The 24,055-nt window shown below is 39.3% G+C and overlaps 1 protein-coding gene across 3 annotated transcripts; it reads left to right on the top strand.

The window, feature by feature from the left end:
- Positions 1–761: 761 nt before the first annotated feature.
- On the top strand, positions 762–23,808 carry CFAP97 (cilia and flagella associated protein 97). 3 transcript variants are annotated; one of them, XM_072335648.1, is made up of 7 exons: positions 762–900; positions 4,176–4,879; positions 5,104–5,169; positions 12,446–12,831; positions 20,458–20,608; positions 21,273–21,396; positions 21,838–23,808. In XM_072335648.1, the coding sequence occupies exons 2-7, from the start codon at positions 4,189–4,191 to the stop codon at positions 21,857–21,859; spliced, it is 1,440 nt and encodes a 479-aa protein (XP_072191749.1). In that variant the 5' UTR covers positions 762–900; positions 4,176–4,188; the 3' UTR covers positions 21,860–23,808. The 3 variants fall into 3 exon arrangements, with proteins under 3 accessions (XP_072191749.1, XP_072191750.1, XP_072191748.1); XM_072335649.1 differs by having other exon boundaries at positions 795–945; XM_072335647.1 differs by lacking the exon at positions 762–900 and adding an exon at positions 3,915–3,988.
- Positions 23,809–24,055: the final 247 nt, after the last annotated feature.

Below are 24,055 nucleotides of genomic sequence, written 5' to 3'. Positions count from 1 at the left end.
GGTGCTGGATCTTTTCTCAAGACTTCGAGGCTCTGGAGTGTGTCCAAGGTCTGGAGCACAAGCCTTATGGGGGGGGCTGAGGGAGCTGGGATTGTTTAGTCTGGTGGAGGCTCAGGAGAGACCTTATTGCCCTCCAGAGCTACCTGAAAGGAGGTTGAAGTGAGGTGGAGAAGGAGGGCAGCCTCTTCTCCCAGGTAACAGTGCTAGCCATAAAGTCAAGTTGCGCCAAGGGATATTCAAGTTGGATGTTAGGAAATGTTTATCCTCCAAAAGAATGGTAAGGCATGGGAACAGGCTGCCCAGGAAAGTGGTAGAATCATTGCCCCTGGATATGTCTAAGAAATGTATAGTTGTAGCACTGGGGGACATGGATTAGTGTGCAATACTGGTAGCAGGTGGATGGTTGGACTAGGTGACCTTCACATATCTTTTCTAACATTAATGATTCTATGGAACATACCTTATTTAATACAAGGTACCACATCATCGCTCCAATTTAGTGCACCAGCACCTCAACTAGGACCCCCCCACCACCTCAAGCTGAGACTCATAGGGTCCCCTCACCTCACCCTAAGGCTCCGTTACTTCAGCCTGGTTACCCTCACCTTAGCGCAGGATACTGTCACTTCAGGACGGGGAAACTCCACAACTGCACTCAGAGTTCCCTTGAGGAGAAGCCAAGAACAGACACGGAGACGAGAAGCCCAACAGGAGGCTCGGGGTGGGCGGGAAAAGAGGGGCGGGAAGGCCCACCCCGCCCGTCCCCATCAAGCAACCAGAGGAGCCGCCTGCTGGCGTGACGCGGCGGTGACGTAGGGGCGAGCCGTTGCTGTGGCCGCGGCGCCGTTCCCAGAACGCAGCTGGGTTGTCGGCCTGGTGGTGGTGCCTCCCCTCTAGAAGGTAGCTGGGAAGGGGCTGCGGGCCTGTTGGAGGCGGTGGGGGGTGGTAAGCTGCTCTTCCGTCTGCTTGTCGGTGCCAGCTCTGTCGAGGCGGGAAACGTGCTCATTAATGTTTTTATTCGGGGTTTCGTTGTCTTCGCTGCTTGGGTTGCTGCCTGAGGGATGCATACGGGGTGTCTGCAGGGCTTCTGCCGGGGCTGAGGCGCTGGAGTCTTCTTGGAGCTGGTGGGAATTAAGCCTTGCTGAAGGTGGTCCCTGTTGAGTATGCTTCTTCTGATGCTGGTTTTGTTATGGTGTGTGAATGTATGTGTTTGTCCCTTCCTGCTGTGAACCATATAAGGCATGCTAAGTGTTTGCTTGAATGCTTGTAAGTGTTATATTTGAAGCTTAGTGTCTGCAGGAAGTATATTTCTCCTGGTTAAGAGCCTGTTTGGTAGTGACTGATCACAGAAGTTATCAAGAGGAAGAAATCAGTGAAATGCTTCATAGAATCTGTTTGAGGGCTGAAGTGATGTCGGTACTGCTAGGAAGTTAATAACTAAATGTTAGCTTAAGAAAGGTTTGGTAAAATAATCAGTCTCTAAAGCTTTAGTAAGGTTTGGAATGCTTCAACATCCCCTCCACTCCTAGATGCTGCTTGTAATACTGTGAAATGGAGAGAACAAGAAAGAAGACAGTGAGGAATTCAGGGACATTCTCTTACTTTTTTATTTATTTATTTATTTAAGGGGCCTCTTAGTGACCTATTGGGGTTTTTGGTTTGGTTTTGTATTTGCCTCTGCTTAAAAGGGCATTTGGAGGTCCCTATATGCCTGCATAAGGTTTCTGTGCTTTCAGAGGGCTATCAGAACTGCACACTGGGGCTTGGAAAGGGAAGCTGACTGGTCCCTTTTAAGGCTTGACACAGCAATATGTATTGTTGCCTTCTTCAAGGATGCTTCCAGCATTGCAGGTTGGATGGCATGTGGCCTATGGTGGCACAGGTGACAGAAACAGCTACAAGACTATTTGATCAGAAGCTGTATGACAGGGTAACACACCTGAAATGCAAGTGAATCAAACTGAACCAGCTTCTAAATGAATCTAGATATTGCCTCAAATTCAGTGGTGCTAGGAAGACTATGATAACAGATGTGTATGTATGACAGTGTTTCCACCCAAGCTGCCTTTCAGCACTTTTCATTCTTGGTCTCATGTTCAACCAGGATGGTAGCAGTCTAAAAGAAGTCCTGTCTTTCTTGGTGAAGGCATTTGCCATCCAATAATCTCAGCTGATGTTAGAGTCATAATTTTTAGGGACTGTACCTAACTTGACCTTTACACATATTCTAAGGCAAGGAGTAGGCATGTATACTTAAACACTGTGATACCTATGTAAGCTGTTCTTTGTTTAGTGGTTTTGTATTTTGGCTTTCCATAGCACAGGAGTTACTATCTGTTGGTCTTTTATTTTATTGCTTGTACATTAACTTAGATGACTGCAGGGCAGAGACCTTTATGTCTCTGTGGTGGTCACGTGCTTTCATTGGCAGTGTTGCTCTAAATAGCAAGAAAATGGTCTCCCTTAGATATATTCTAGCTGTGTGACAGGCAAAGGAACAGAAAATACCACCTCTTAATCTGCTTCCTCTTGTTTGCTTTTAATGGAAACTGCAAAATTGGAGTTTAGTTTGAATGATCAAGAGTGTGAATGAGAGAAGTTGACCAGTGGTAGCACATCTGTTTTATATTAAGAAGGCTGAAATAGTTATGGGCTGTGCCAGGAAAGTAGAAGGAGCATTTCATGATGAACTGATTGCTGTTGTAACTGCTGCCCTGTAGGCACGTTATCACTTTTAAATTGCATTTATTCTGGTAGTAGTGGTTGTTGGCTGTTAATCAGCTCTGGCTCAGTCTCAGTGGAAAACTGGTGATTGAGCTGTTTGTAGTCATGTGGAATGGAGAGACGTGTGCTCCTCTGTTGGTGCTGATGGTGAGGAGTGTGTGAGCCCTCTGCCCCCCATCCACTATCTTGATTTAAATCCCTTCCTCATTTAGGAGATTGTGTTCAGCTAAAAAACATCTAGTGCGCCTTGGTACAGATACTTAATAGCTTTATGACTGAGATACTGTTGTTGAACTGGGCAGCAGTAGGGAGACAAAAAATAAGTTATTCAACAAGAAGTTTTATTTCAACTGTATTTCCACCTGCAAACCTGGTTGTGCCCTATTCCTTTTCACTCTCATATGTGTAACAGTGTTAACAATAGATCAGATATATGTGCTTGACTTGCGACAAATGAAGCATGCCACATTTAGCCATCAGTCATAATTAAATACTGCTGTTTACTCTTATTTATGTTGTGTATATTTGGATGTATTAAAGCATATTATCCTTTTCAGAAACTATTATAAGGGCACATCCAGGAATTCATATGACAGTTGGACATTGAAGGCTATATAAGCTTAATTGAAGGCAGGGATCACAGGAAGTTGTGTATATGAAATATTGCGGAATTCCATGTAATATTTCAAGTTCGGAGTACCAAAATGCTTTATTATTAAGAAGTTACTCTTATGCTGTTTAAGTTAACATCTGCTTTCTTCTTTAAATAAAAAACATGTTTTCAGCTGTATAGTACATCTAACTAAATTTAGCTTTTTGTTGTTTTTTTTGGCTTAATGAATCTTAAAACTACAGGAGATTCCACACTTCCTGCTTTTAAGGTTAACCTTATTTCTTACTTTTTTTTTTTACTATTTGGAATTGTGTATTGCAAGTCCCTGAAGCAGAGAAGTATTTGAGAAGTGTCAAGATAACTGAGTGACACTGACCTTTGTAATTCTTGTATTTTGAAGTAATTTGGATAGAAGCTTTCTTGGGAATAGTCTTATAGGCTCAAAGTGAGCTTAGAAATTCCTTTTTCACCCTTGTTTGCTTTGACAACAAATTGACTTTTATTTTAAAGAGACCGTGGATCTCTTAAGATATTCTGGTTCTCCTTCCTTGCATAGTTTTTTTTATGTATCTTCCAGTAAGAAGTGGAAACTCATCTTCCTTCTACCGTGTGTAACTGACATGGGAGCAACACCATGTGTTTCTGCAAGAAGTATGTCACTATGTACTTTTACTTGCTATAAAATTCAACTATGGGGTTTTTCCTTGTTATGTAACATAATAATGTAAGAATTACAAATTACTAGAGCTAAAAGAATAAGGAATAAAACTATCACATTAAAAGTATACTTGCATTTGTTGTTATGCTGACTTTTGGAAACCTTTTCTGGTGGTTGCAGGAAGCCCTTCAGCATGGACCAATTTGAAGATACGTCAGATGATGAAGTGGATCACACTTTCTATGAAAGTGACTTTGGAGAGGAGAAGAAAACTGAAGAAACGGGTGAATATATAGAGAAAGGAAGTACAAAGGTAGTTCTTTCAGACCCTGACTTGATTGCTAGTTCAAAGGATGCAGACTGTTGTGAGGAAGAAAATGAAGAGAAGCAGGAAAATTTGCAGAAGAGTCCTTTCCTAGAAGATAGCACAGACAGTCCTGGGGATGCTTCATCTTTTTCACTTCCTCCAGTTTGTGAGAATGCAGGTACATCTGGAGAAACATCTGCAGCAAGCAGGAGAATGCAGGAAAATGTTCCTCCTGGGAGCCCTGAAATAAATTATTATACAGATGAAGAAGATAGTAGTGATGATGACAGAAGATTAAATAAACAGAAGATTAGACCAGAGTCAGCTAAACAGTCCTACAGTGTAGGAGGGGCTAGCAGGACATACAGTACTACCAGTTCCTCTTCCTCATCCTCAAGCTCAGATACAGATTCTGATAGCTCTTTATCAGACTCATTGCATTCTTCCTCCAAGAGAAATGCTTGTAGCGTGATTCTTCCATCTCCAAAACAAAAATGTGCATCAGCACATCATCACACAAAATTACCAGAAGGAAAAATGAAGCTTGGAGACCATGTGGAGGAATCTGAAAATACAGGTACTACTATAGCATCCCTGTCAACTCCAGACAACAGTTCCACCCAGTCTTTTGAATTTGCAGCTTCAAATGTTAATATTTGAAAGTAAAAAGATAATGTGAGACAAGAACTACATGTGTATTTAGAAGAATTTCAGTGCTATGAAATGCTTGAATACTTTAAGGCTTCAAAATACAGTTTTGCACATATATTTATGTATTTTTATTTTCTCTTTTTCATTTAGAATCCAAGTCTGATTTCAGCAGCAATGACTTACATGATGGTGTGGATCTGAATCAGCATTTGAAAGGTAACTTTTGGATGTATTTATTTTAAAAATGTGTAGTGTTTTTATGTTTTTGAGAACAGTATAGAAATGCACTTAATGGAAGAGAATATTAGGGATTTTTTTTTGAGCTAGATAATGCATTTTGACCCTAGTTTGTTCTAGTGTGTTAGAGCTGGTATGATTACAGCTATATGTTGTTTCTTTATGCCTTGCTACACTGAGCCTATAGTAAGGAGGACTTCAAAATATGTTGTGCATCATTTAACTTTCCTGGGAATAGAAGTCAAGTTTTTACTTGCATGGAGGTTCTTCTAAGAAAAATAAAGCTAACCGTGAAGATTCTGGTCTAAATATTTCTTAACATTTGACAGTCCTTGTGTTACAATAACTCCTTCCTGGTAGGAAAGGCTCCAACTACTTGCCAAAGCATCATGTTGCTAGGCAATTAAAGTTATTGTGTCCTGCATCTTTCTTTATTCCCTGATATGAAGAAGCTATTTAACAACCGGTGATTGTAGAAGGATTCCTCACATCCCTTAAATAGATGGTTATTATTGGTTTAAAGTAAGTATTCTCAGAGAATGACTTGAATTGCTTTTTGGAGGAGGGGAGGTTTTTTTCTGGAACGTAAACCAGTTCTAAATAACAATAATGAAGACTGAGTAATGAGTGGTAGAGTTCTGTGATTCTGCAGAGAAGACTGAGAGGGGATCTGATCCGTGTTTATAAATAGCTAAAGTGCAGGAGGCAATTGGATGAAGCCAGACTCTTGTCTGTGGTGTGTAGTAATAGGACAAGGAGCAATGACCAAAAATGAGAAGATGGGATGTTATGTGGAAGAATTTCTTTGCAACAAGAGTGATGGAGTACTGAAACAGGCTGCTCACAGAGATTGCGGTGTCTTCCTTGAGATATCCAAGACCTATCTGGATGCCTACCTGTGCAGCCTGCTGTAGGGAACCAGCATTAGCAGATGGATTATCTCTGAAGGTCCTTCCAACCCCTGCAATTCTGTAATTCATATCATGTGGCAGTTAATGTTCTTGATTAAGATGTTACTCCCAGATGCCTTGCTACCTTGGCAAGCATGAAATAGGTTAATTAGTTTAGGTAGTTTGGACTTTAAATGGGGCAGGTTTATTGATGGTGGAAAGTAACTAGTCTGGGAAGGAAGGAGTTGATCTTATTCCTGATTATTATTTCCAGGTATTTTCTTGACAAATAGGATTCACTTTCCCCCTCTTCCTTCTCCTGACTATCTGCGTGAGATCTTCATTAGAACTGAAGAGACATAGGTATACTGTTGTCACTTGAAACAATAAGCCCAGTTTTGTATCCATGAATCAGTATTTAAAACCAAGAAATCCTGATGATTATTTAAAGTATAAAATTCAGTAGTCTATACTGATAAAACATTTAGTTTTGTTTTTTTTCTGTTGTTTTTTGTTTGTTTGTTTTTTGTCAAATTACAGCTAGGTCTAAGCATTTCTAGCATTATGCAAGTCTCATTTCCCAAGGTCCCCAAGATTTGCAAGATTTCTGCGTGGTCTATTACTGCATTGTGTCTAGGGGGTGTGTGGCAATTTATTTCATAGAACTCTATGCATTGGTAACATGAACACTTGGAAGACCTGAACCTCTTGCACTAGAAAAGACTTCTAAGAACAAAGGAAGGGTAGTAATCTGTTAAAGGTGTTTGATGTCCAAATAGCTTTAGAGCAGCAGTCAGAAGCAGAGAAATAGTTCATCAAATGTGAAATATAATTCATTGGAGGCATTTTACAAAAGTAGCTTAATTAAAAATGTGCTGGAATAGCTTTTCATGGCTTTTCTTTCAGAAACAGTAACAATTCTATTCATCTTCTTTTTTTTTTTTGGCTTCTGTGCAGCCTGAACAAAGCAGGAAGGAATAAAATATGACAATGTAAAAATTAGCAAGAACTCGTTGCTGGAATTGTTTACTGGAAGCTCTATGTTAGAAAGATAGGAACAGAAATTTGGAGATTTTCGTTATTGTTTTGTTAGATTCTATGTCTTGATCCAATGTCCTGTGTTATTATAGGGACTTGGGGTTATGCAGTTGATGAGTTGGGTTAGGCAAAAAAGGGGAACTAAGTACCCCTCCATTTTTTGTTCTATTATGCTAAGGACTTATTCCCTGGTTTTAGACAAGCCTTTTGGTTTCCATGGTTCAGAATTCAATGGTATGCCAAAAATGTATCACCTTATCTGAATTTATGTTGAGTGTGAGTCTGATAAGAGTGGGATTGGCATTGCTCAGGCTATTCAGAGTACGAAAGAATTTAGTAGTTTGTTTTCTTCTCTGTAAGATGAGGCTGATACCTGCTTATTTCACAGGAGTGTCTGTGATAATTAGTCTGTAAATCCATGGTATTAGCTATTATTAACCTGAGGAAGTGGTGTGATGGGTTAAGTAGGCCATTGGTCTGAGGACTTGAACTGCTTCATTCTCTCCCTGATCTGTATGCTCTCTGATAAACCTTTTTGGCCTTTTCTCTGCCTCAGATTTTCTATCATAAAAATAAAAAAAGCATAGAAAATCACTTGGTGAAAACCAGTGTCATGTCAGTATTGTTACTATGAAAATAAAATTACAGTATCACAGTATCACAAAATCCCCATCTTTCTGACTAAAGGTGCTGTAGAAAATGAACTAGCAGTTCAGTTGAAGCTTCTTTAACTTTTTAACTATAATTTGTCAATTATGCAAATAAAATAATTGCTCAATAACTGAGATTTTTATCTTCTTAGGGATGTCTTTCCCATGTGCTCATTCATGCTGAGCTTATGCATTTATACAATGTGTTAAACAATATCTGAAGTACTTAAATATATACATCAACCCTTAAACGTTATGGCTGGGCTAAACATAAATAGCTTTCTCACTGAGTTTTTGTATGTTCTTAATTTGAACTGTGAGTATAAAATAGTATGCATGTATACACACACCTAATTACTTACATTAGGGTAGAAAAGCAAATACTGGCTTCTTATATTTAGAGCTTGAAAACCTGCTGAAGATGTTAATGATTGTAAAGCCATCCAGTCTATGCAGAATTACAAGTGTGTGACTTTGGAAAAAATTGCAGCTGTACAATATCTTTTTATCTTCCTTATGATGTTATGAAAGAAATAGCAGCTTTAAGCACTAAAACAACTTAATGCATTTTCCTTCTGGGACTGCAAGAGTGAAATTTGTGTGGCTTAAGTTTAGCCTCAGTGCCACTAAGACAGCTGTATCATCCTGTCCTAATGCATTTGACTTGATAATTATCATTTGCATTTTATGTAAAGTTTGGCTGGTTTTAGTCTTCAAGGTCATTTAAATACTCACAAATTGAAAGCAGTAAACAGCTCATTCATCCCTTAGAAGGGATTCAGGTGTGTCCCCATGGAAACCAGCTTTCCTAGCAATCCTGGGAGGTAGAATCCCATGCTTTATGCAAATGCTACTGCTTGTTTACTTCTCTCCCACAAATTATTATGGTTCAGAACAATTAAGTGCAAGTAGGGGTCTGTTTAAATCGCATTATTCATTGGTAGAGTATGAAAGTACAGATGAACTGTTCCAAGACTTAAGGGAGAGGACAAATTACAAACTCTTCACAACTGTAAATAACTTGAAATGTCACTATTGCCTCATGTTGTCACTGGCCACTGTGAAAACAGTCAAATAATTAAAATATTTAGGTGCTGGGATTAATTAGCAACAAAATGGTTGGACTCCCCCTGGGACGAGGGGTGAAACTTGATCCATGAGGTCCCTTGCAACCCAAGCTATGATTCTATGACCCTATGCATTTTTAGGATCCCTTGTAACCTGGGCTGCTTGATTCTAAATTGTTCAGATAACTTTGAAGTAGGTGTACCTGAAGTACTTCAGAGCGTTTAGAGTAAATGTGTTTACTACTTTGTGTGGGATCATGACTTTTTTTTTGTTTATTTACTGCTGATGAATTGTCTGTGCTTCTGTTGGCGTGTGTAGACTTTGCTTAGGCACTTAACCACCTTTACTGTGAAAGTGTTTTTATTGCCATGAAGTTGGGAGTGTATACCTGTTACTGTATGATTTTTATGTCACAGTAAGTATGGAGGAAAAAGGAATGTTTGGCAGTGTAAGCAGTGTTTCATAGTGGTGCAGCTTAGACAGGTTTTCAGCTAGGCAGCCTTGGGAATAAGCTATTGCTGTGGATTAGGAGTTACAGCATTGGAAGCCTCCTTGCTGACGCAGCTTATGTGCTGCTGCTGGAAGTGATGATAGTGATTTTGGCTGACCACAGAAACAATGTCGCTACTACTTTGGCAAGTCTTACACACCTTTTTTGGCTACTTTCGTAGGTTGCTACTTTGGCTTACTTGATCATAGTTCAAGAAGCAGTGGCTTTATGGATATCCTTGTTTTGTTAGGAACAAACACTTGCCCTGTAATGCTCATGATTCTCTCTCAGGAAGTTAGATAGTAGGCATTCTGCTGCTTTTCTTCCTCACGAGCTTAGTAATACAAAGATCTGTTGAGGAACTGAAGGAAGTAGAGAGGAACTATAGACTTAGATTAATTTCAGTGCCCTGTCCTCTTGAGGAGAACTTGCTGTTGTACGTGTCTGAAATTCAGGTAGGAAATGTTAGTCTTCTGTAACTCAGCCACTTATTGAGAGTTTAATTATTGGGTTTTAGCAGTCATCTGCTCAGATGTCATCAAGCAACTTCACAGCAGAGATTTTGTGATGGTTGTAGCAGTTGATTTTCCTTCGTTTCTTTTGAGTTGTGGCATATGATACCACCGCTCTTTGGAATTTTCATTGGTTGTTATTTAGAGGCATAAATGCAAGAGAATGTGTAACCAGTAGTGTTAGGGGCACAAAGCCAGGTCAGGGCTTCAGCTAAATAATTGAGCAACTCCTCTTTGCCATAGCCTGCCTTCCACTTGTGTATGATGTGTGGTCCTCATCAACTCATGAGATGCAATGGATATAAGGCAAAAGATGATACTGTGTCTTACAGCTTCATGCTATTATTATATAATGTGGCTCCATGTGAAATGTACAACTGTCCAAAATTATTACAAGTTATATTTTTTCCAGCTGTGTTCTGCAGTGCTAGTTTTACGTGCTCTCATGAGGATATATTTGATTCCTTTTTTCCTAAGTATATGGTGGCTTGATGTTACCCTGTGAAGTGTGCTACTAGTTATTTTCCATATGTTTCTGTTTATCCCTTATAGGTTTATCCAGGTGCGATTCTTATCTCAGGTTTGTCTCCTAAATGGCTCTGATAGGAGCACTAGTTTGTTCTTGAGAATAACCTGCTAAATTGTACAAGTGCTTATCAAGAGATATTATGCCTTACCTGTTGGTTGGCACATTTGATGTGAGCTGTTTTGCATTCTTTTGGATTTCAAGTGATTTGCATCTTCCCTTGACAAACTAATCAACATTTGCTAATGTGAATGGCCTTGTGGTTACAGTTGCCTAAGAGTAGTTTTTGCATGTGTTAGCCTGCATGCTGATGGGGCTACGTCACTAATTTCTGAATGGATTCCAGAATTCATGAACTACATGAATTTTGAATTCCAGCTTCTTCTTTAAAAGCGACAGTACATGCTTGAATCAGTTCTGGAGTGTAATCGTTGAGATATTTCAGTAATGGGTTTTTTGTCTCCTTTTAAATTAAAGGCATGCTCATCATTTTCAGTCTTGTAAGCTATTAATGACTGCCTCAAGAAGTTCCTTACTGTAAAATTGCTGACATGGAGATGTTTTGCTGAGGAAATACTGCTGTGCATCCATTTCCTTTTCTCTTGCTTTGCTCAAAGCTTCTGCTTTGGTTGCATGGTACTCTTATGGGTAAAAGCAAGGGATACCTTTTGGAGGCACTGTGATATTGGAGTGATGCAGGTAGCGCTTTGAGTAAGGTTTCCTGCCCCATCTCTTGGCTCCAAATACCTGTTTGATCTGGCCTGCTACCACCATTCCTGTGGCATAGACTTATTCCTGTGGCTCAACTTTGTAATCATAGAACAGCAAAGCTCTTGAAGAAAGCAAAGGCATAGGGATAGGTCAGTAGTTTTGCTGGAGCTCAGCTACAATTAAGCGTAAGCAGCTCTGGCCGAGAGAGGTTTTCCAGTTAATACTTAATGTTGTGAATGTGTGAGTCTGCTTTTTGTATATTTTTGACTGCGCATTCCTTGTATTTTATTTTTCTATCTCAAACCAGGACTGGAGGTTTTAATATTTCAGTGTTTTCACTGTCCTAAATTTCCATCCTCCAACTGTTTCTTAGTCACAAATAGTCTCTCTATCCATTAAACTTAATTTCTCTTTGCATCATGCTGGTGCAGGAATTGCAGCACTGCTTCAGGAGTAAATAAGCAAAATCACTTCAGGAAATGCATTTTGTATCACTGAGTCATGCTTTCCCAGTGTTGTTTTTCTATCTAAAACAATTTCTGTCCTGTCCTTGAGGTGAGACATATCTTAAATATAATCGGAGCCAAGAATAAGTCACTTTTCATGTGCAAACCTGTAAATATTAAGTGATAGGATGATTCCTGGCTTTGTAAATTATTTCTAGTCTTGGCTTTCTAAAGCTGTTTGCTACTGCCTGTAAGACTTGACTTATGCTTGTATTGGTGGCACAAATGATAACCACAATGGTGATAATGGTTGCATGCAGTGTTACTTTAGTGCTTCGTACCAGTAACCCAATTAGCAAGTATAGATAAATGCCACTGTTGATGGCTGTTGCAACTCAAATGAATATCTGAGGATAGAATTGTGTGTGCTTATTGTTGATGCATGGTGGTGAAGGTAGAGACTGAGGTCATCACTTTGAAAGGGGTATTAGGAGTACTGACCATTTAGAAGAAATGATCATGCACAGTAAGCTGGTTGACATCTTTATTGCAAGTAACTAATACATCTGACTCGGTTCCTTGTAGAACATGTGTATGTTGCTGATCCTATTGCAGTGAGTTTGGTTGCTCATTGTGTCCATTCAGCTCCTCTAAAATACTGTCTGTAAATGAGGAGGAGTTGCCTAGTGAGAAGGAAGTATCTGGCCAACCTTGGACTTGATTTTTGCAGCGAATCTTGTGTAATATGAAGGTTTTGAGGAAAACGTTCAGTCCTGAAAAATTGCAAAATACATGAATTTGAAGTTCAGTTGGCAGGAGGGAAAAGATACTTTGATTTTTCATGTCTGTATATAAGTTGTAACAAAATACAGCATTTGCATTCTTTTTAAAAATATATATACTTTTATCTCTGCCATTTTAAAGCTGTTCTACAGTTGGAGAATGAAGAACTGAAAAAACTAACTGTAGGTCACCCAGCTGAAAGAACAAGGGAAAGTATTTCCCCCAATGAAGAAGTAAAGTATTGCTCTGATTTTAAAGCTGCTCTGGAGTTAAGGGATAAACGACAACGAAAACTGGGCATCATTCATCCAGCCAGAGGAACAAGGAAAAATTATTCTTTCACAAATGAAGAGGTCAGACGGATTGATCAGGAGAACCAAAGGCTGCTCCAAGAACTGGCCCGGCTGTGTACGACTCCAGGAAGCAGAACCAACATACTGAAGAAGTCGGCTTCTCCATCTCTTCAGGTGTACCACAGTGCCATCAACAGGCAAAAGGAGCAGCGGAGAATTGAAAAAGAAAACCTGGTGAGTTTTGAGGAGTGCTTTGGGTAGGTAAATTTGTGCTGTTTATTATTAACAAATCACTGCTAAAGACTTAAAAACTGATTAGGCAGCACTTTTAGTTTCACTGTACGAAGTCTGCAATGAATTTCCACAAATATGCTGTTTATGTAGTTGTTAATTATGCTTTATTTTCAGATGAAAATACGTTGTACTTTGAATGCATTACTTTTTAGCATTATTCAATTTAAGGGTAATTTTCATTTCCCCAGTCAAAATTTTGTATAGCAGTCAAATTCTGTCTGCCCTACTTTGTGCATTATTATTACCTACCTTTCAGGAATAAGCTTGCAGAATATAAAGCAATTGATATGACAGCATCCAACCCATTACATTTAAAACAGGGTATATGTGAATGCCACTTTTGTTTCTGGATCATAACTATCCATCCATTGCTTTCAATATTTGTAGTTCTGCTTTTCTCATTATTTGAATATATGTGACAACCAGAAAAACTAAATTAGTGGAAAACAGGAGCTTGGGCTCATTTGGGAGAGTATTAGCAGAGCTGACACCAAGTAATACTGGTTTTAATAAGACTTTTAATGACTGAATCGTATTATGAGGAATGACACTTTCATATCTAGTTGTTCATTGCTGTGTTTGAAAAGGAAGTAACGTATAGCTAAAGGTATTAGGGAAGTTGTTAGTGGAAGTAATGTAACCATTCTTTTCCTCTTCTGTTAGGTTGCAGTTTCCTTTTACTTAAATAGAATTCTTCCATGTTGAATCTCTTTCCTGAAGAGGACGATCAGATAATACATTACATTTCAGTTCTTCCATCTCAGATTTCTACATCATTTAAAACTTTTCCCAAGTGAGCAATGGGGGATTATGGGTTCCCATAACACTTCACACACTGAGAAGGATTTGGCATGACAGTGTACTGTAGATACAGTATTCCTCATTGTGGAGGGGAGAAATGTTTTTAGGCTTCAGTTTTCTTAAGCTTGTAGGACTGCTTTCTTTGTATGTTGTGGGTGTGCCTTGTTTCATTCAAGTGCTGGAAGCAGGACTTGGCTTCTGCATGGACTGTGACCAGAGTGTTTTCTTAGCCTCTTGGGAGGAAGTGCTGCATCAGACTTAGAACTACCCAGTAGCAATGTGCTATATTATATAACACTGTGATTAGATGGTGGCTTTAATATTAATTCATTCAAAGTCACAAAATTCTTTTTGATTGATATATTGTAGGATTTTATCCCAGAGTGCCTTCCTTTGCAACATCTAGATCAAAAATTCAGTGCAAACCAGCAGTTGATTTCTCCATGTGCTGTGGTGGTTGGTGGTAGTCAAAGATGTGATATCCTTCAGTTACTATATTGTAGTTGCTAAGCATTTACTGCAGCAACATGAGTGCTAATGTTTGGCATCAGAATAATCCCTTAGAATTTATGTTAGGATGTCTTGATGTTTTTATTGTTATATTAATATTTTAATATAACATATATAATATAACATATTTAATATTTTAATATTAGGTCTATTAATTCCCACAAACTCAAGACAATGCATTTTGCTTTCTGAAGAGCAATTGATGAGTGAAGTTCTTAAGTTTAATTTAATAGTACTTGGGTTTTTGAGCAGTTGTTTCCTTTCTGGTTCAAGTGTACGTGCACTTTGAGCATCACATTTGTAACATACTGAACTTTTTTTACTGCTGCTTTCTTAGTGCTGTAGGAATGACATTCTTCTCAGAGACAGTGAAGAGAGCTGGAAATTGCAGAGTTTCACTACCCTGTCCATTGATGAGGAAGTTATTGCTCTTCTATAGCTAGAAGTATGTATGGTATGAACTTTGGTTGACATTTTCTTTTGGAGGTCAGCAACCGTTGTAAATTTGAGAGTTGAGATTACACTGAAGATTGTTATCAATCAGTCTTCTCCTTCTTGATAGGATTTTTTTCCCCATTATGTAAGGCCTGAGGTATCAGGTAAGGGATGTGCCTTTCAATATGCCTGTGTAAAATGATGGAGAAGGATGCAAATGTACCTGACTAATGTAGAAAGGGAAATCTGGGAGAAGGCTCCAGGGAGACTTCATAGTGGCCTTCAGTACTGAAGGGAGCATACAAACAGGAGGCGGAACAGGATTTAACAAGAGTGGATGGTGATAAGACAAGGGGAAAATGGCTTTAAACAGAGGTAGGGGAGACTTAAGTTAGATATGAGGAGGAAGATGATCACTCAGAGGGTGGTGCAACACTGGAATAGGTTGCCCAAGCAGGTTGCAGATGCCCTATCCCTGGATGCATTCAAGTCCAGGCTGGATGTGGCTCTGGGCAGGCTAGTCTGGTGGTTGGTGACCCTGCACATAACAAGAGGGTTGAAACTAGATGATCTTTGCTGCCTCTTTCAACTCAGGGGTTGCACGGGCATATAGGCCCCACCCCATGTGCAGGCACGTGTCTTTTAATTGCGTCAGAACTTTATACTTGCCTCTGCTCTTTCCTAAATGGAGCCTGCTTTGGGTGGCTAAACTGAGCTGGCAAGCCCTGTGTGTGTGACTATTACCAGTAGAGGACGCTGTTGATTGAGCAAACCTGTTCCTTTACCGAAGGTATGGCCAGCTGTTACTCTCCCATGGAAGGCATGACTGATTGGTTACTCTTTTCCCATGTCTGCATGATCTCTATACTGACAAGTGTTTATCCCAGTTTCTGCTAGTGAATGTATAAAGCTGAGCTTCAGAGGCTTTGGAGGCTGAAAACTATTTTGAACTTCAATGGTTTGTGTGTGGCACAATCAATATAGTATATCAGTGTAAATATTTAGAGGCCTTCTAAGTTCAGATTTGCAGTCACTACATCATTCCTTCCTCCTTTTATCTGAACTTAAATGTGAGTAATTTGTATCTGCTTTTTGTTGTTGTCACTGAATGTTTGTTTTGTTTCTCAAACTAGGATTTAAGTATTCTGGCATCTTAGCTCATTTGTGTTCATTCAGGTTACTTGTGGACAGGTGACCTTTGGAGTTCGTGCTGGAAGCTGAGTGGAAAATCTTAGCAGGTCTGGGGCAGCAGTTCCCAACCTTAGGTCAAGAGCAATGAAGGTGTTCTCCTTTGCTGTGGCATTTGGCCTTGCCGTGCATCCTTGTGAATTTTTTTGACCCTGGCTGTTACACCTCACTGCACATGACTGTCAGTGTCATTCCCTTGTGTTGTACTCTCCTGAAATGTACTCTGTGTCCCAGCAGATACAACTGATCCCAGGTCTAGTATAGTCAGCCTCGCACACCCACTGGAAAATTAGCTTAGGGGCTGGCTTCCCTTACCGTATGCTTGGCTCCCCAGACCCCTCTGCTGGACTCTTACTTCCTACTTTGTCTGGGCATTGTGGCCTCTACCAGAGCAGAGATCCTCCACCCAAACTGCTTCCTTTCTCCTGCACCTTGAACTGCTTTTGTCTTGCTGGCCACTCTGAGCTTCCTTGGAAGAAAAAGAAAGCACTTTGCAGCTGCTATAATATGTTCATTTATCTCCACTTGATTCAAGGGTGCTGATGGGTTGAGATATTCAGAGAGTGAGAAGGAGCAAGGGAGTGAGTGTTTCTGGCTGTCACCACATACAGAGAATGTAATTTAGCTTGGGCCACATCCTTTAGTCTTGTGCTTCACTTGCAGTTCCTGTGATGTTCACATCATGCTGCAAACAAAGGACACCACTTCTTGGCATGGAAACAAGACTAGGAGGACATGGGCACACTGAGGTTTTTGCCCAGGTACCTCACACCTTCCTCATGAATTCTGTGCTGCTTCTGCCTTCCTTCCATCCCTTCCCCAGGGACCATTCCCAGATTGGAGAGTACCACACCTCAGATGTCACATACTTTATGTGACTGTAGGAAGAATATTGAGGTTATTTTGCCTTACTGGTCTCTTTCTGAAAGAACTGTAGGAAACAATCCTCTTAAGAGGTCAGAAATACTAGCACTGGGCTTGGATGCTCTTTGAATACTCAGTCGTGCAGGGTTTTGTGAGATGTTGCCACTTAGTATGTAGGTCACGTTATGCTAAGACTGATACAAAACAAAGGTGGTTCTCGGGATTATGAAATACAGTAAAAACAAAATAAAAACAAAAAAACATTGTTTCCATGGTTTCTTTGTCAGGGAAGCTACTGAGATATGAGATTGATGTGCAGATGCAGCTGGCTAAAATAGACTGCTGTAAAATGTATACATTGTGTAACTCTGCAGTCATAGTTCTGAGACTTTAGGCTCTTCATACTGATTCCTTACCCAGACCTGAGATTCCTTACTGTTGCTTTGCTAATTCTGGTAAAGGCTCCCTAATTACCACATTGGTTTGGTTATTTAGCACACTGCTCAATTTGGTGTGTTTTTTCTTTCCATCTTTTGTGTTCTCCTAGCTTGCTTGCTTTCTGTGGATGCCAGCAATAGATCAGCATTGCATTTCAGTTAAAAGTACTTTTTTGTGTAGACTTAAGAACTTTAAGAGGTTTCTGATGTGAAGAGTTTGTGAAGTTAAAGCTAAGAAATGTACCTGGCAGTTGAAGGAACTTACAAACCCTCTTGCGAAGAACAAGAAGCTGTCCCTGAATGCACTGTTATATCTGCTTCACCCTCCCCCACCTGGGCTCTGCATAGGGACAGTGTGTTTGCTAATGTGAGTGACATTAGAGGAGGCATAATATAAATAAATCTGAACAGCTGTCAAGGCACGCTAGTCAGCTGGCTACAATTCAAAGGTGGTGAAAACTGAATCCTTCATATGTTCAAAAAGCTAAGTAAAACAAGAAAAAGTAGCATCTTCTACCTTGAAAGGCTTTTCTCCAAGCTAGGAAAATGTCAGTGACGTTGTTACATCCCTTTCCATGACAGAGGAGAAAACAGCAGTGAAAATAGTTGACTTGCTAAATGGATGTGCAATCTTATTGAGCTTGAATCAGCTGCTCTGAGCAGCTACTATTAAGAGCAACTGATAGATTCCTGTATTTGTCTGTTATTCAGTTTTCTCTATAAATCCCATCAGGAACATGTCTTTGGCACCTGGATTACTTAGTGTGATTTGATTCTTTGCTTATTAAGGTCAATGACAATTTCTGTTACTTCTGTTGTTCAGGATTAAGACTACAGAGATTTGGCAGTTCAGAATAATGAAAGTGTCAGTGTTTCATTTCTCAGAATCCTCTTTTGAGGAGAATAGAGTGGAAGAATTAGCAGGTTTAAATGGGTAATTGAAAAAGAACGTTATTTGTAGAAGGTAGTTCCCTGGTGCATGAGACAGGAGGCTTGTTAGTAGAATAATGTAAGCATTGGATTAAATATTTAACTAACCTAATTAGATCAAGTCTGACATTTTAGTGTGTTGATGAGTGCGCATCTGTATGAAGAAGGCGGTGCTTCAAGCTGTAGCGTTCACAACCACAACTAGCATGTAAGTTACATGTCCTTGGTACAGTGCTCAGCAGAGGGTAGGGATAGTATGATGTCCAGTTATAACCTCTTCTAAAAACAATCTTTTCATACTGGGAGTAGTCTGAGTTTGCATTTAATAATGTGGTCTGGATGCTTGTTAAAATACAGACCTAGTAGTAAAAGCAGAGAATTGTATTTAAGCTGGGATTAAGCAGGCGTATTCAAATTCATGTGTTCAGAATCAAGCTTGAAATTATTGCAATATTAAGGTATGCAAATTCTGAGGCTATTATGGGTGGAGTGCAGACTTGAAATGACTTTCACAGGGAAGAGAATGTTGCTTGTACTATTTACCCATTTATGACAAAGCTGACTATTTTGAGAGCTTCCATTTATAATATAGAAAAGTGTTCTTTGCAAAACCATATGTTTGTAGTTGTTAGAAGATGGTGGTGAACTTAAACTGCTGGATGTAACATTTAGAGAAGTCTACCATTTTGCGTTTTGTAATGGGCTTTAGTGAAGAGCTATTTCTAGCTGGAGTCCTTCCTTTGACTTCTGCTTACTTAGGTATTTCCACTTGGGAGTGAACTGGTTGGCACTCAATGCAGGCGCTTGTGACATATTATGCTTGAGCCAAAATGGCTTGTCCTTTCTCTCTTGCACACTGTGCAGGTTTCCAGTCCTGTGTACAAACTCTTGGTAGTTTTTTACATTCCTATTACAGCTGGGCAGTAGCAACTAAGATCTCATGATTAACGTGCTGTTTCCCAAGTCAGTTTCTGTGACTTTTTCTTCTAAAACAAAGAAAATGCTGATTTAACAAAGCAGAAATAAGCAAACAAAAAAATGGCAACAGTAATAAAAACAAAACAAAACAAAAAATTAAAAAACATGGGAGTAGATGGGGGGGCAGAGGAGGGTGCTGATCACTTCATATAAAGTGCAGTTTAATGGCATGTGGGTTCTTGATGTCTACCATGTAAGTAAGCATTTAGATAATAAATCCTTATTAATAGTGATATCACTTGTCTTCTGGAGATTTCTGTAATTGCAGTTTGCATTGTCTCATTGATAGATGTGTGTTATAACTCTGACCAATGATTTTGTCACTGTCAAATATTTGCAGGTCATCCATTCAAATTATACATTCTCTGCTATAACTAATTTAGTCTTTAAAAAGCAGGCCTTGGAAGCTAAATATATGAAAAATGTGAACTTGTTAATTGGAAGTTGTATGTAGCAGAGCCCTTCCAAATTTGTCTGACTGTAAAGTTCTTTTCTTAGAAAGATTATGGAAAATGGGATGCATTGGTTTAAGAATTTCAATCGAACGTAATAATAAAATTTGAGGAAAATGGGTATATCCTTAGAAATATTATGTAAGTACATAATTGCCAGAGTTGATTTCATGAAGTGGAAATAATGTCTATAAGAGATCATAGTTGAAATGATTGTTAAAAGTACGTTATGGATGAGACATTCATAAAGGCCATAGTAAAAATAAATAAAAAATCCAACATTGTGCTTTTCTTTTTAGTCTCACAGAATTGAGGTCAGTAGTTCTCTCTAGGGATACTGTGGGGTGTAGGCATCCGATCTTGTGGCTTCCCTGGGCCTCACTGAATGAAAAGGGATTGTCTAGGACTGCATCTATGAGGGTTGCTCTGAAAGTAACACCTGTTTATTTCCACGGGAACAATAGAAGATACCAAGAGCACAGTAAACTATTTAATAGAGCCTATTCTCAGGTACAGTATGTTTTTTCAAGTCACCACCGCTAGCTCTGTATTTTCATCAGCAATGAACAAGAGCCTGCATATTGCACTAACAGCAATCTTAATCAGCAAAGGTGCTGTCACTGTTGCTGAAATGCACCACCCAGCCCTTCACTGTGCTTAATCTGCTGTTTGGTCTCTGAAGTGTTCAGCAAGTATCAGTGAATGTCCCCAGGTGCCATTTTTTCCTGCATGGAAGAATTCAGTGACACACCTTTGCTTCATGCACACTTCCCTGTCAAGAGATCATACTGTCAGAGTGCCCCTCTGCTATCTGTTTGGGATTGCATGTACTAGTTAACAGTAAAGTTGTTTATGTTGAAAAATACTACAAATTGGTGGGTTTATTTTTTTTCTCCCATTTAAAATCGATGTCTCTGACTTTTTGGAGTTTCTTGTTCATTCTTCCTTAATTTTTTTTCTTTGATATTAAGGCTTTACTGAAGAGGCTGACAGCAGTGAAACCAACACCTGGAATGAAACGTTCTGAACAACTGTGGGACTATCAGCGCTATGTGAGCTACGCAAGTACTTCACCATCTGCAAGAGAAGAAAGTTCTCTTTCCAGGCAGCGTGGCCTGTCTCGTGAGTACTCTGAAATTGCAGATTCTTGCATTTCTTTGCATGTGTTTCACTTTCATAACTCAGAATCACAATTAATGAGAAAAGTAAATAAATTCCTTTCTGTCTTCCTTAGATTGGTTTATCACAGAGAGATCACGAAACTGATTTTTGTTAAACATACCAAAAGAATGGAAACCTTGGAATTGTTTATTTGCTTTCCTAAATTTCTAATAAATTGTTTTGTTCAGAATCTTTGCCAAGAAGGTTTTAAAAATCATTGTAAATATCTCTCAATTTGCCAGTACTTCTTACTGAAAGGATTAAGCAGGGGGGGAAGTTTAAGTTCTTTTTAGGAAGTGTAAATCTACTGCCAGTAGCTTTGTTTCTCCAGGTGTGTGTGTGTAATATTTGGAAGTGGGTCACTTATTCCCACTGATCCATGTACAAAGAACCACTGCATGGTGGCATATACTACTACTATTAATACTATTAATACTATCGTTCTGACTGTTTTCAAATGACTCACAATGTTTTAGGTTTGTATTCAACTTAAAATGATTGTGGGGATTTTTTGTTTTGTTCTGGAAATTATGGCAATGAATATAGTAATGTAGTGTGGAGCTCTCTGACATGCCAAGCATAAGCATTCATACTGTTGTGGGTTTTTTTGTGTATGTGTTAACAGGAGCCTCTTCAAGAGCATACACTGCATCAGGCACAATGAGACAGAAGAAGGAAAAACTCATGGCGGTTTCAGATACTGGGCTGTCACAGAGACCTAAATCTGATGATGTTCATGCTGCTTGTTTGTAAGTGCATGCTTTGCTTCACAATCTGCACTGTTCCTCAGGTTTCTGTTTTCAGCAAGTGTTATGTGTGAAAATATTCTCAATTGTTTCATGATTTAAATGCATAGTTCACTATATAATTGCTTACTAAATGGTTTTAGGCATACACTTTTACATCAGTGTTTTCTGTGAGAGGAAGTATTTATGAGAGAAGTATGTAAATACACAATAAAAATGCTCCCACTTGTAGTGGAGGTTGCACTTGTTAGTGAAATTGGTGTGTGGTGGATTTCTCTGTTTTTGCTTTAAATAAGCCATATAGACAGGTCTTCATTAAGTTAGATTTCATCAGTTTTTCTAACAGTAAATTCTAATAGATTTGTGTTTTGTTTTTGTTTTTTTGTAAGTTGTCTCTTCATGTTCTCTTCTGCCTTTTTTTCCCCTCCCAATCTCTTCAAACAGAAAGTGCAAGCAGCGTCCTTAAAATTTAACTCGTGGGAACCTCAGACTTGAGCAAATTAGAAGAGTCAGGCAATGCCATTCTTCATGTGGAGTTCATAGGATTTCCTCTGTACCAAAGCCTGTCTTCTGCCAGACTGTTTGCAGCGTTCACTGAAGATCCTGAGGCAACTCGGCTGTTACTCCTCACTCAGATAAGCATTGACTAGCTACATTTGTCTTTTATGATGGATATTTTCCTGTTTGTCAGCTGAACACTTTCAGGATAAATCCCTATAAATAGCAGATATTTTACTTTCAAACATGTCAACCAATAAAATTTCCTTGTGACTGCTTTTCTTTGTATGTTCCCTCCATCTGTGATATTTGTCTGCTCAAAGTCATGAGTAAAATAGTGGATGAACCTTGTCATTTCTATCTGATGAATGAGAAATCCAGAGCTGCATTTGGAGCCATCTTCCGGGACAGATTACGGTTGAGATCAGCTTTGTGTTCTGTGTACCAGCAGGGATTTCTAGTGTTTGTGATGCAGGTCTGGTTTGTCTTCAGGCTATTAGTTCTATTTCCTCGTTCAGGTAAACTTCTGTACATCTGGTAAGTTTCCTCCTGGCCAAAATGAGACAGGATTTGCCAACAGTGATCTTTGCAGTTGTGTTATTTAAAGATCACTTGCTTCTCGCTGCAGAGTCCTAAAATGCCATTCATTATTTTTGTTGCAAGCTCTAATCATGTGTGAAAATCGTAATCTCCTGTGGGTTATATGTGGTGAGAGCTTGGGGCAAAAATCACAATTCTCAGTTCTACCCACACACTACCTTTTAAGACTAGAACATGCTGTTGAGAGACTTTTCTTGTTTAAAGGGCCAGAAAAGGAAAACAGGGTGAGTAGGTCCCTTGTTTTTAGGGTCTTTCTTCTGCTGTGCCTCTCTGCGTGCCTTAAGTTCTTCTTTTTTGTTGCTTTTAAAAGAATTGGTGGCTGCTGTTCCTTCCATAACAAGCTTAGAACGTGTTTCTACCTGTAGAAAGGTAGGGAAAACTACCTGTGGACATAAATTCTTCCCCTCCCACTGTTTGCAGTATGTGGTGCTCTTCACAGAGTGAGGTTTACCCTTAGGACCTTAAGGGCAGATCTGAACCTTCTCCTGATCCACAAGATAAATGTCTCAGTGCCCTCCCCTAGTGGGTTGCTTTCTAGGCTGTGTAGTACAGTACAGCTGTGCTTGATGGTGGGTGAGATTTGTCTCAGGGTTCTGCTGAGCAGCTTTGAGGTGCAGATGGGACTATCAGGGCTTATTTTACTGTAGTAAAGTATCTGCAAAACTGCCTGCTTTCTAGCTTTGCAGGTGACTTGATTTTATGCTGAGGAAACAGTGCTGCTTTTAGGAGAATGGTTATTCAATTGATGGTTTTGGATCCATACACTAAGTATCTCTGTGGAAAGTGCTGCCTGTTAAATGCCAAAATGTGTGTGAGCATATAAGCAGAAATAAGGAGCTTTTTACCTGTATTTTGTGTTATTTCACCTACTGTTTCTTCTCTGGAGGAATTTGCCAGTGTTGATTTTCCTTCTTAATAGCCTTCACTCCCCTTCTGTTTTTTGCCTTTTTTCCTGCTATGTTTGAGGCTACCTATTAGCTTAGTATCTTGTTGCTGCTTTCACACAGTAGTCACACCCATAAGGACAGTCATGATAAATGACAGAGATCTGAAGAATTTGAAGTACAGGAAAGAGATACTAGGTGCCAAGGCACAGAGCCTGCAGTCTCATAGCTCTCCCTTTTCTCCTACTCTTAAAGCAGGTAAATCCATAGAGCTCTCAGCTGAATACTCCACTATAAAAATGCCACAGTGAATAACCATGAGATGTTCTTAATTGTCTTGGTTAATATTGGACATGACTGTGTCTCAGAGTACATTACTTTCAGTAGATCTGTTCCACTTACATTGAAAACAACAGGAAGAGTTCATGTATATATTAATTTATTTCATGAGTTCAGTTTTAGTTCAATTGAACATCAGAGCAAACAACTTTTTGCTTTGTGAAAATATACGGTATCTTTAACAGTATTTCCACCTCCTACAAAGTACAATTGAAAACAGTCATTATAGTTTGGTTTGACCACAACTGTGGAACTTGTCAGTGAAAAGGCTGCAGTTAGGAACTCACATTGCTGTCAGTAGTTTGCAGATACTCTTTACACTTGCATTATCAGATTAAGAA

This window comes from Excalfactoria chinensis, chromosome 4 (genome assembly GCF_039878825.1).
Source record: "Excalfactoria chinensis isolate bCotChi1 chromosome 4, bCotChi1.hap2, whole genome shotgun sequence".
NCBI classification, from domain to species: Eukaryota; Metazoa; Chordata; class Aves; order Galliformes; family Phasianidae; genus Excalfactoria; species Excalfactoria chinensis.
Note: the sequence above shows the minus strand (reverse complement) of the source record. Positions and strands in the feature narration are given on the sequence as shown.

Bases quoted from the DNA above. Each gene is read 5' to 3' on its own strand.
- CFAP97 (XM_072335647.1), top strand. The intron at 4,880-5,103 runs GTACTACTATAG...TTTTTCATTTAG, and splicing joins GGAGGAATCTGAAAATACAG to AATCCAAGTCTGATTTCAGC. The intron at 5,170-12,445 runs GTAACTTTTGGA...GCCATTTTAAAG, and splicing joins TCTGAATCAGCATTTGAAAG to CTGTTCTACAGTTGGAGAAT.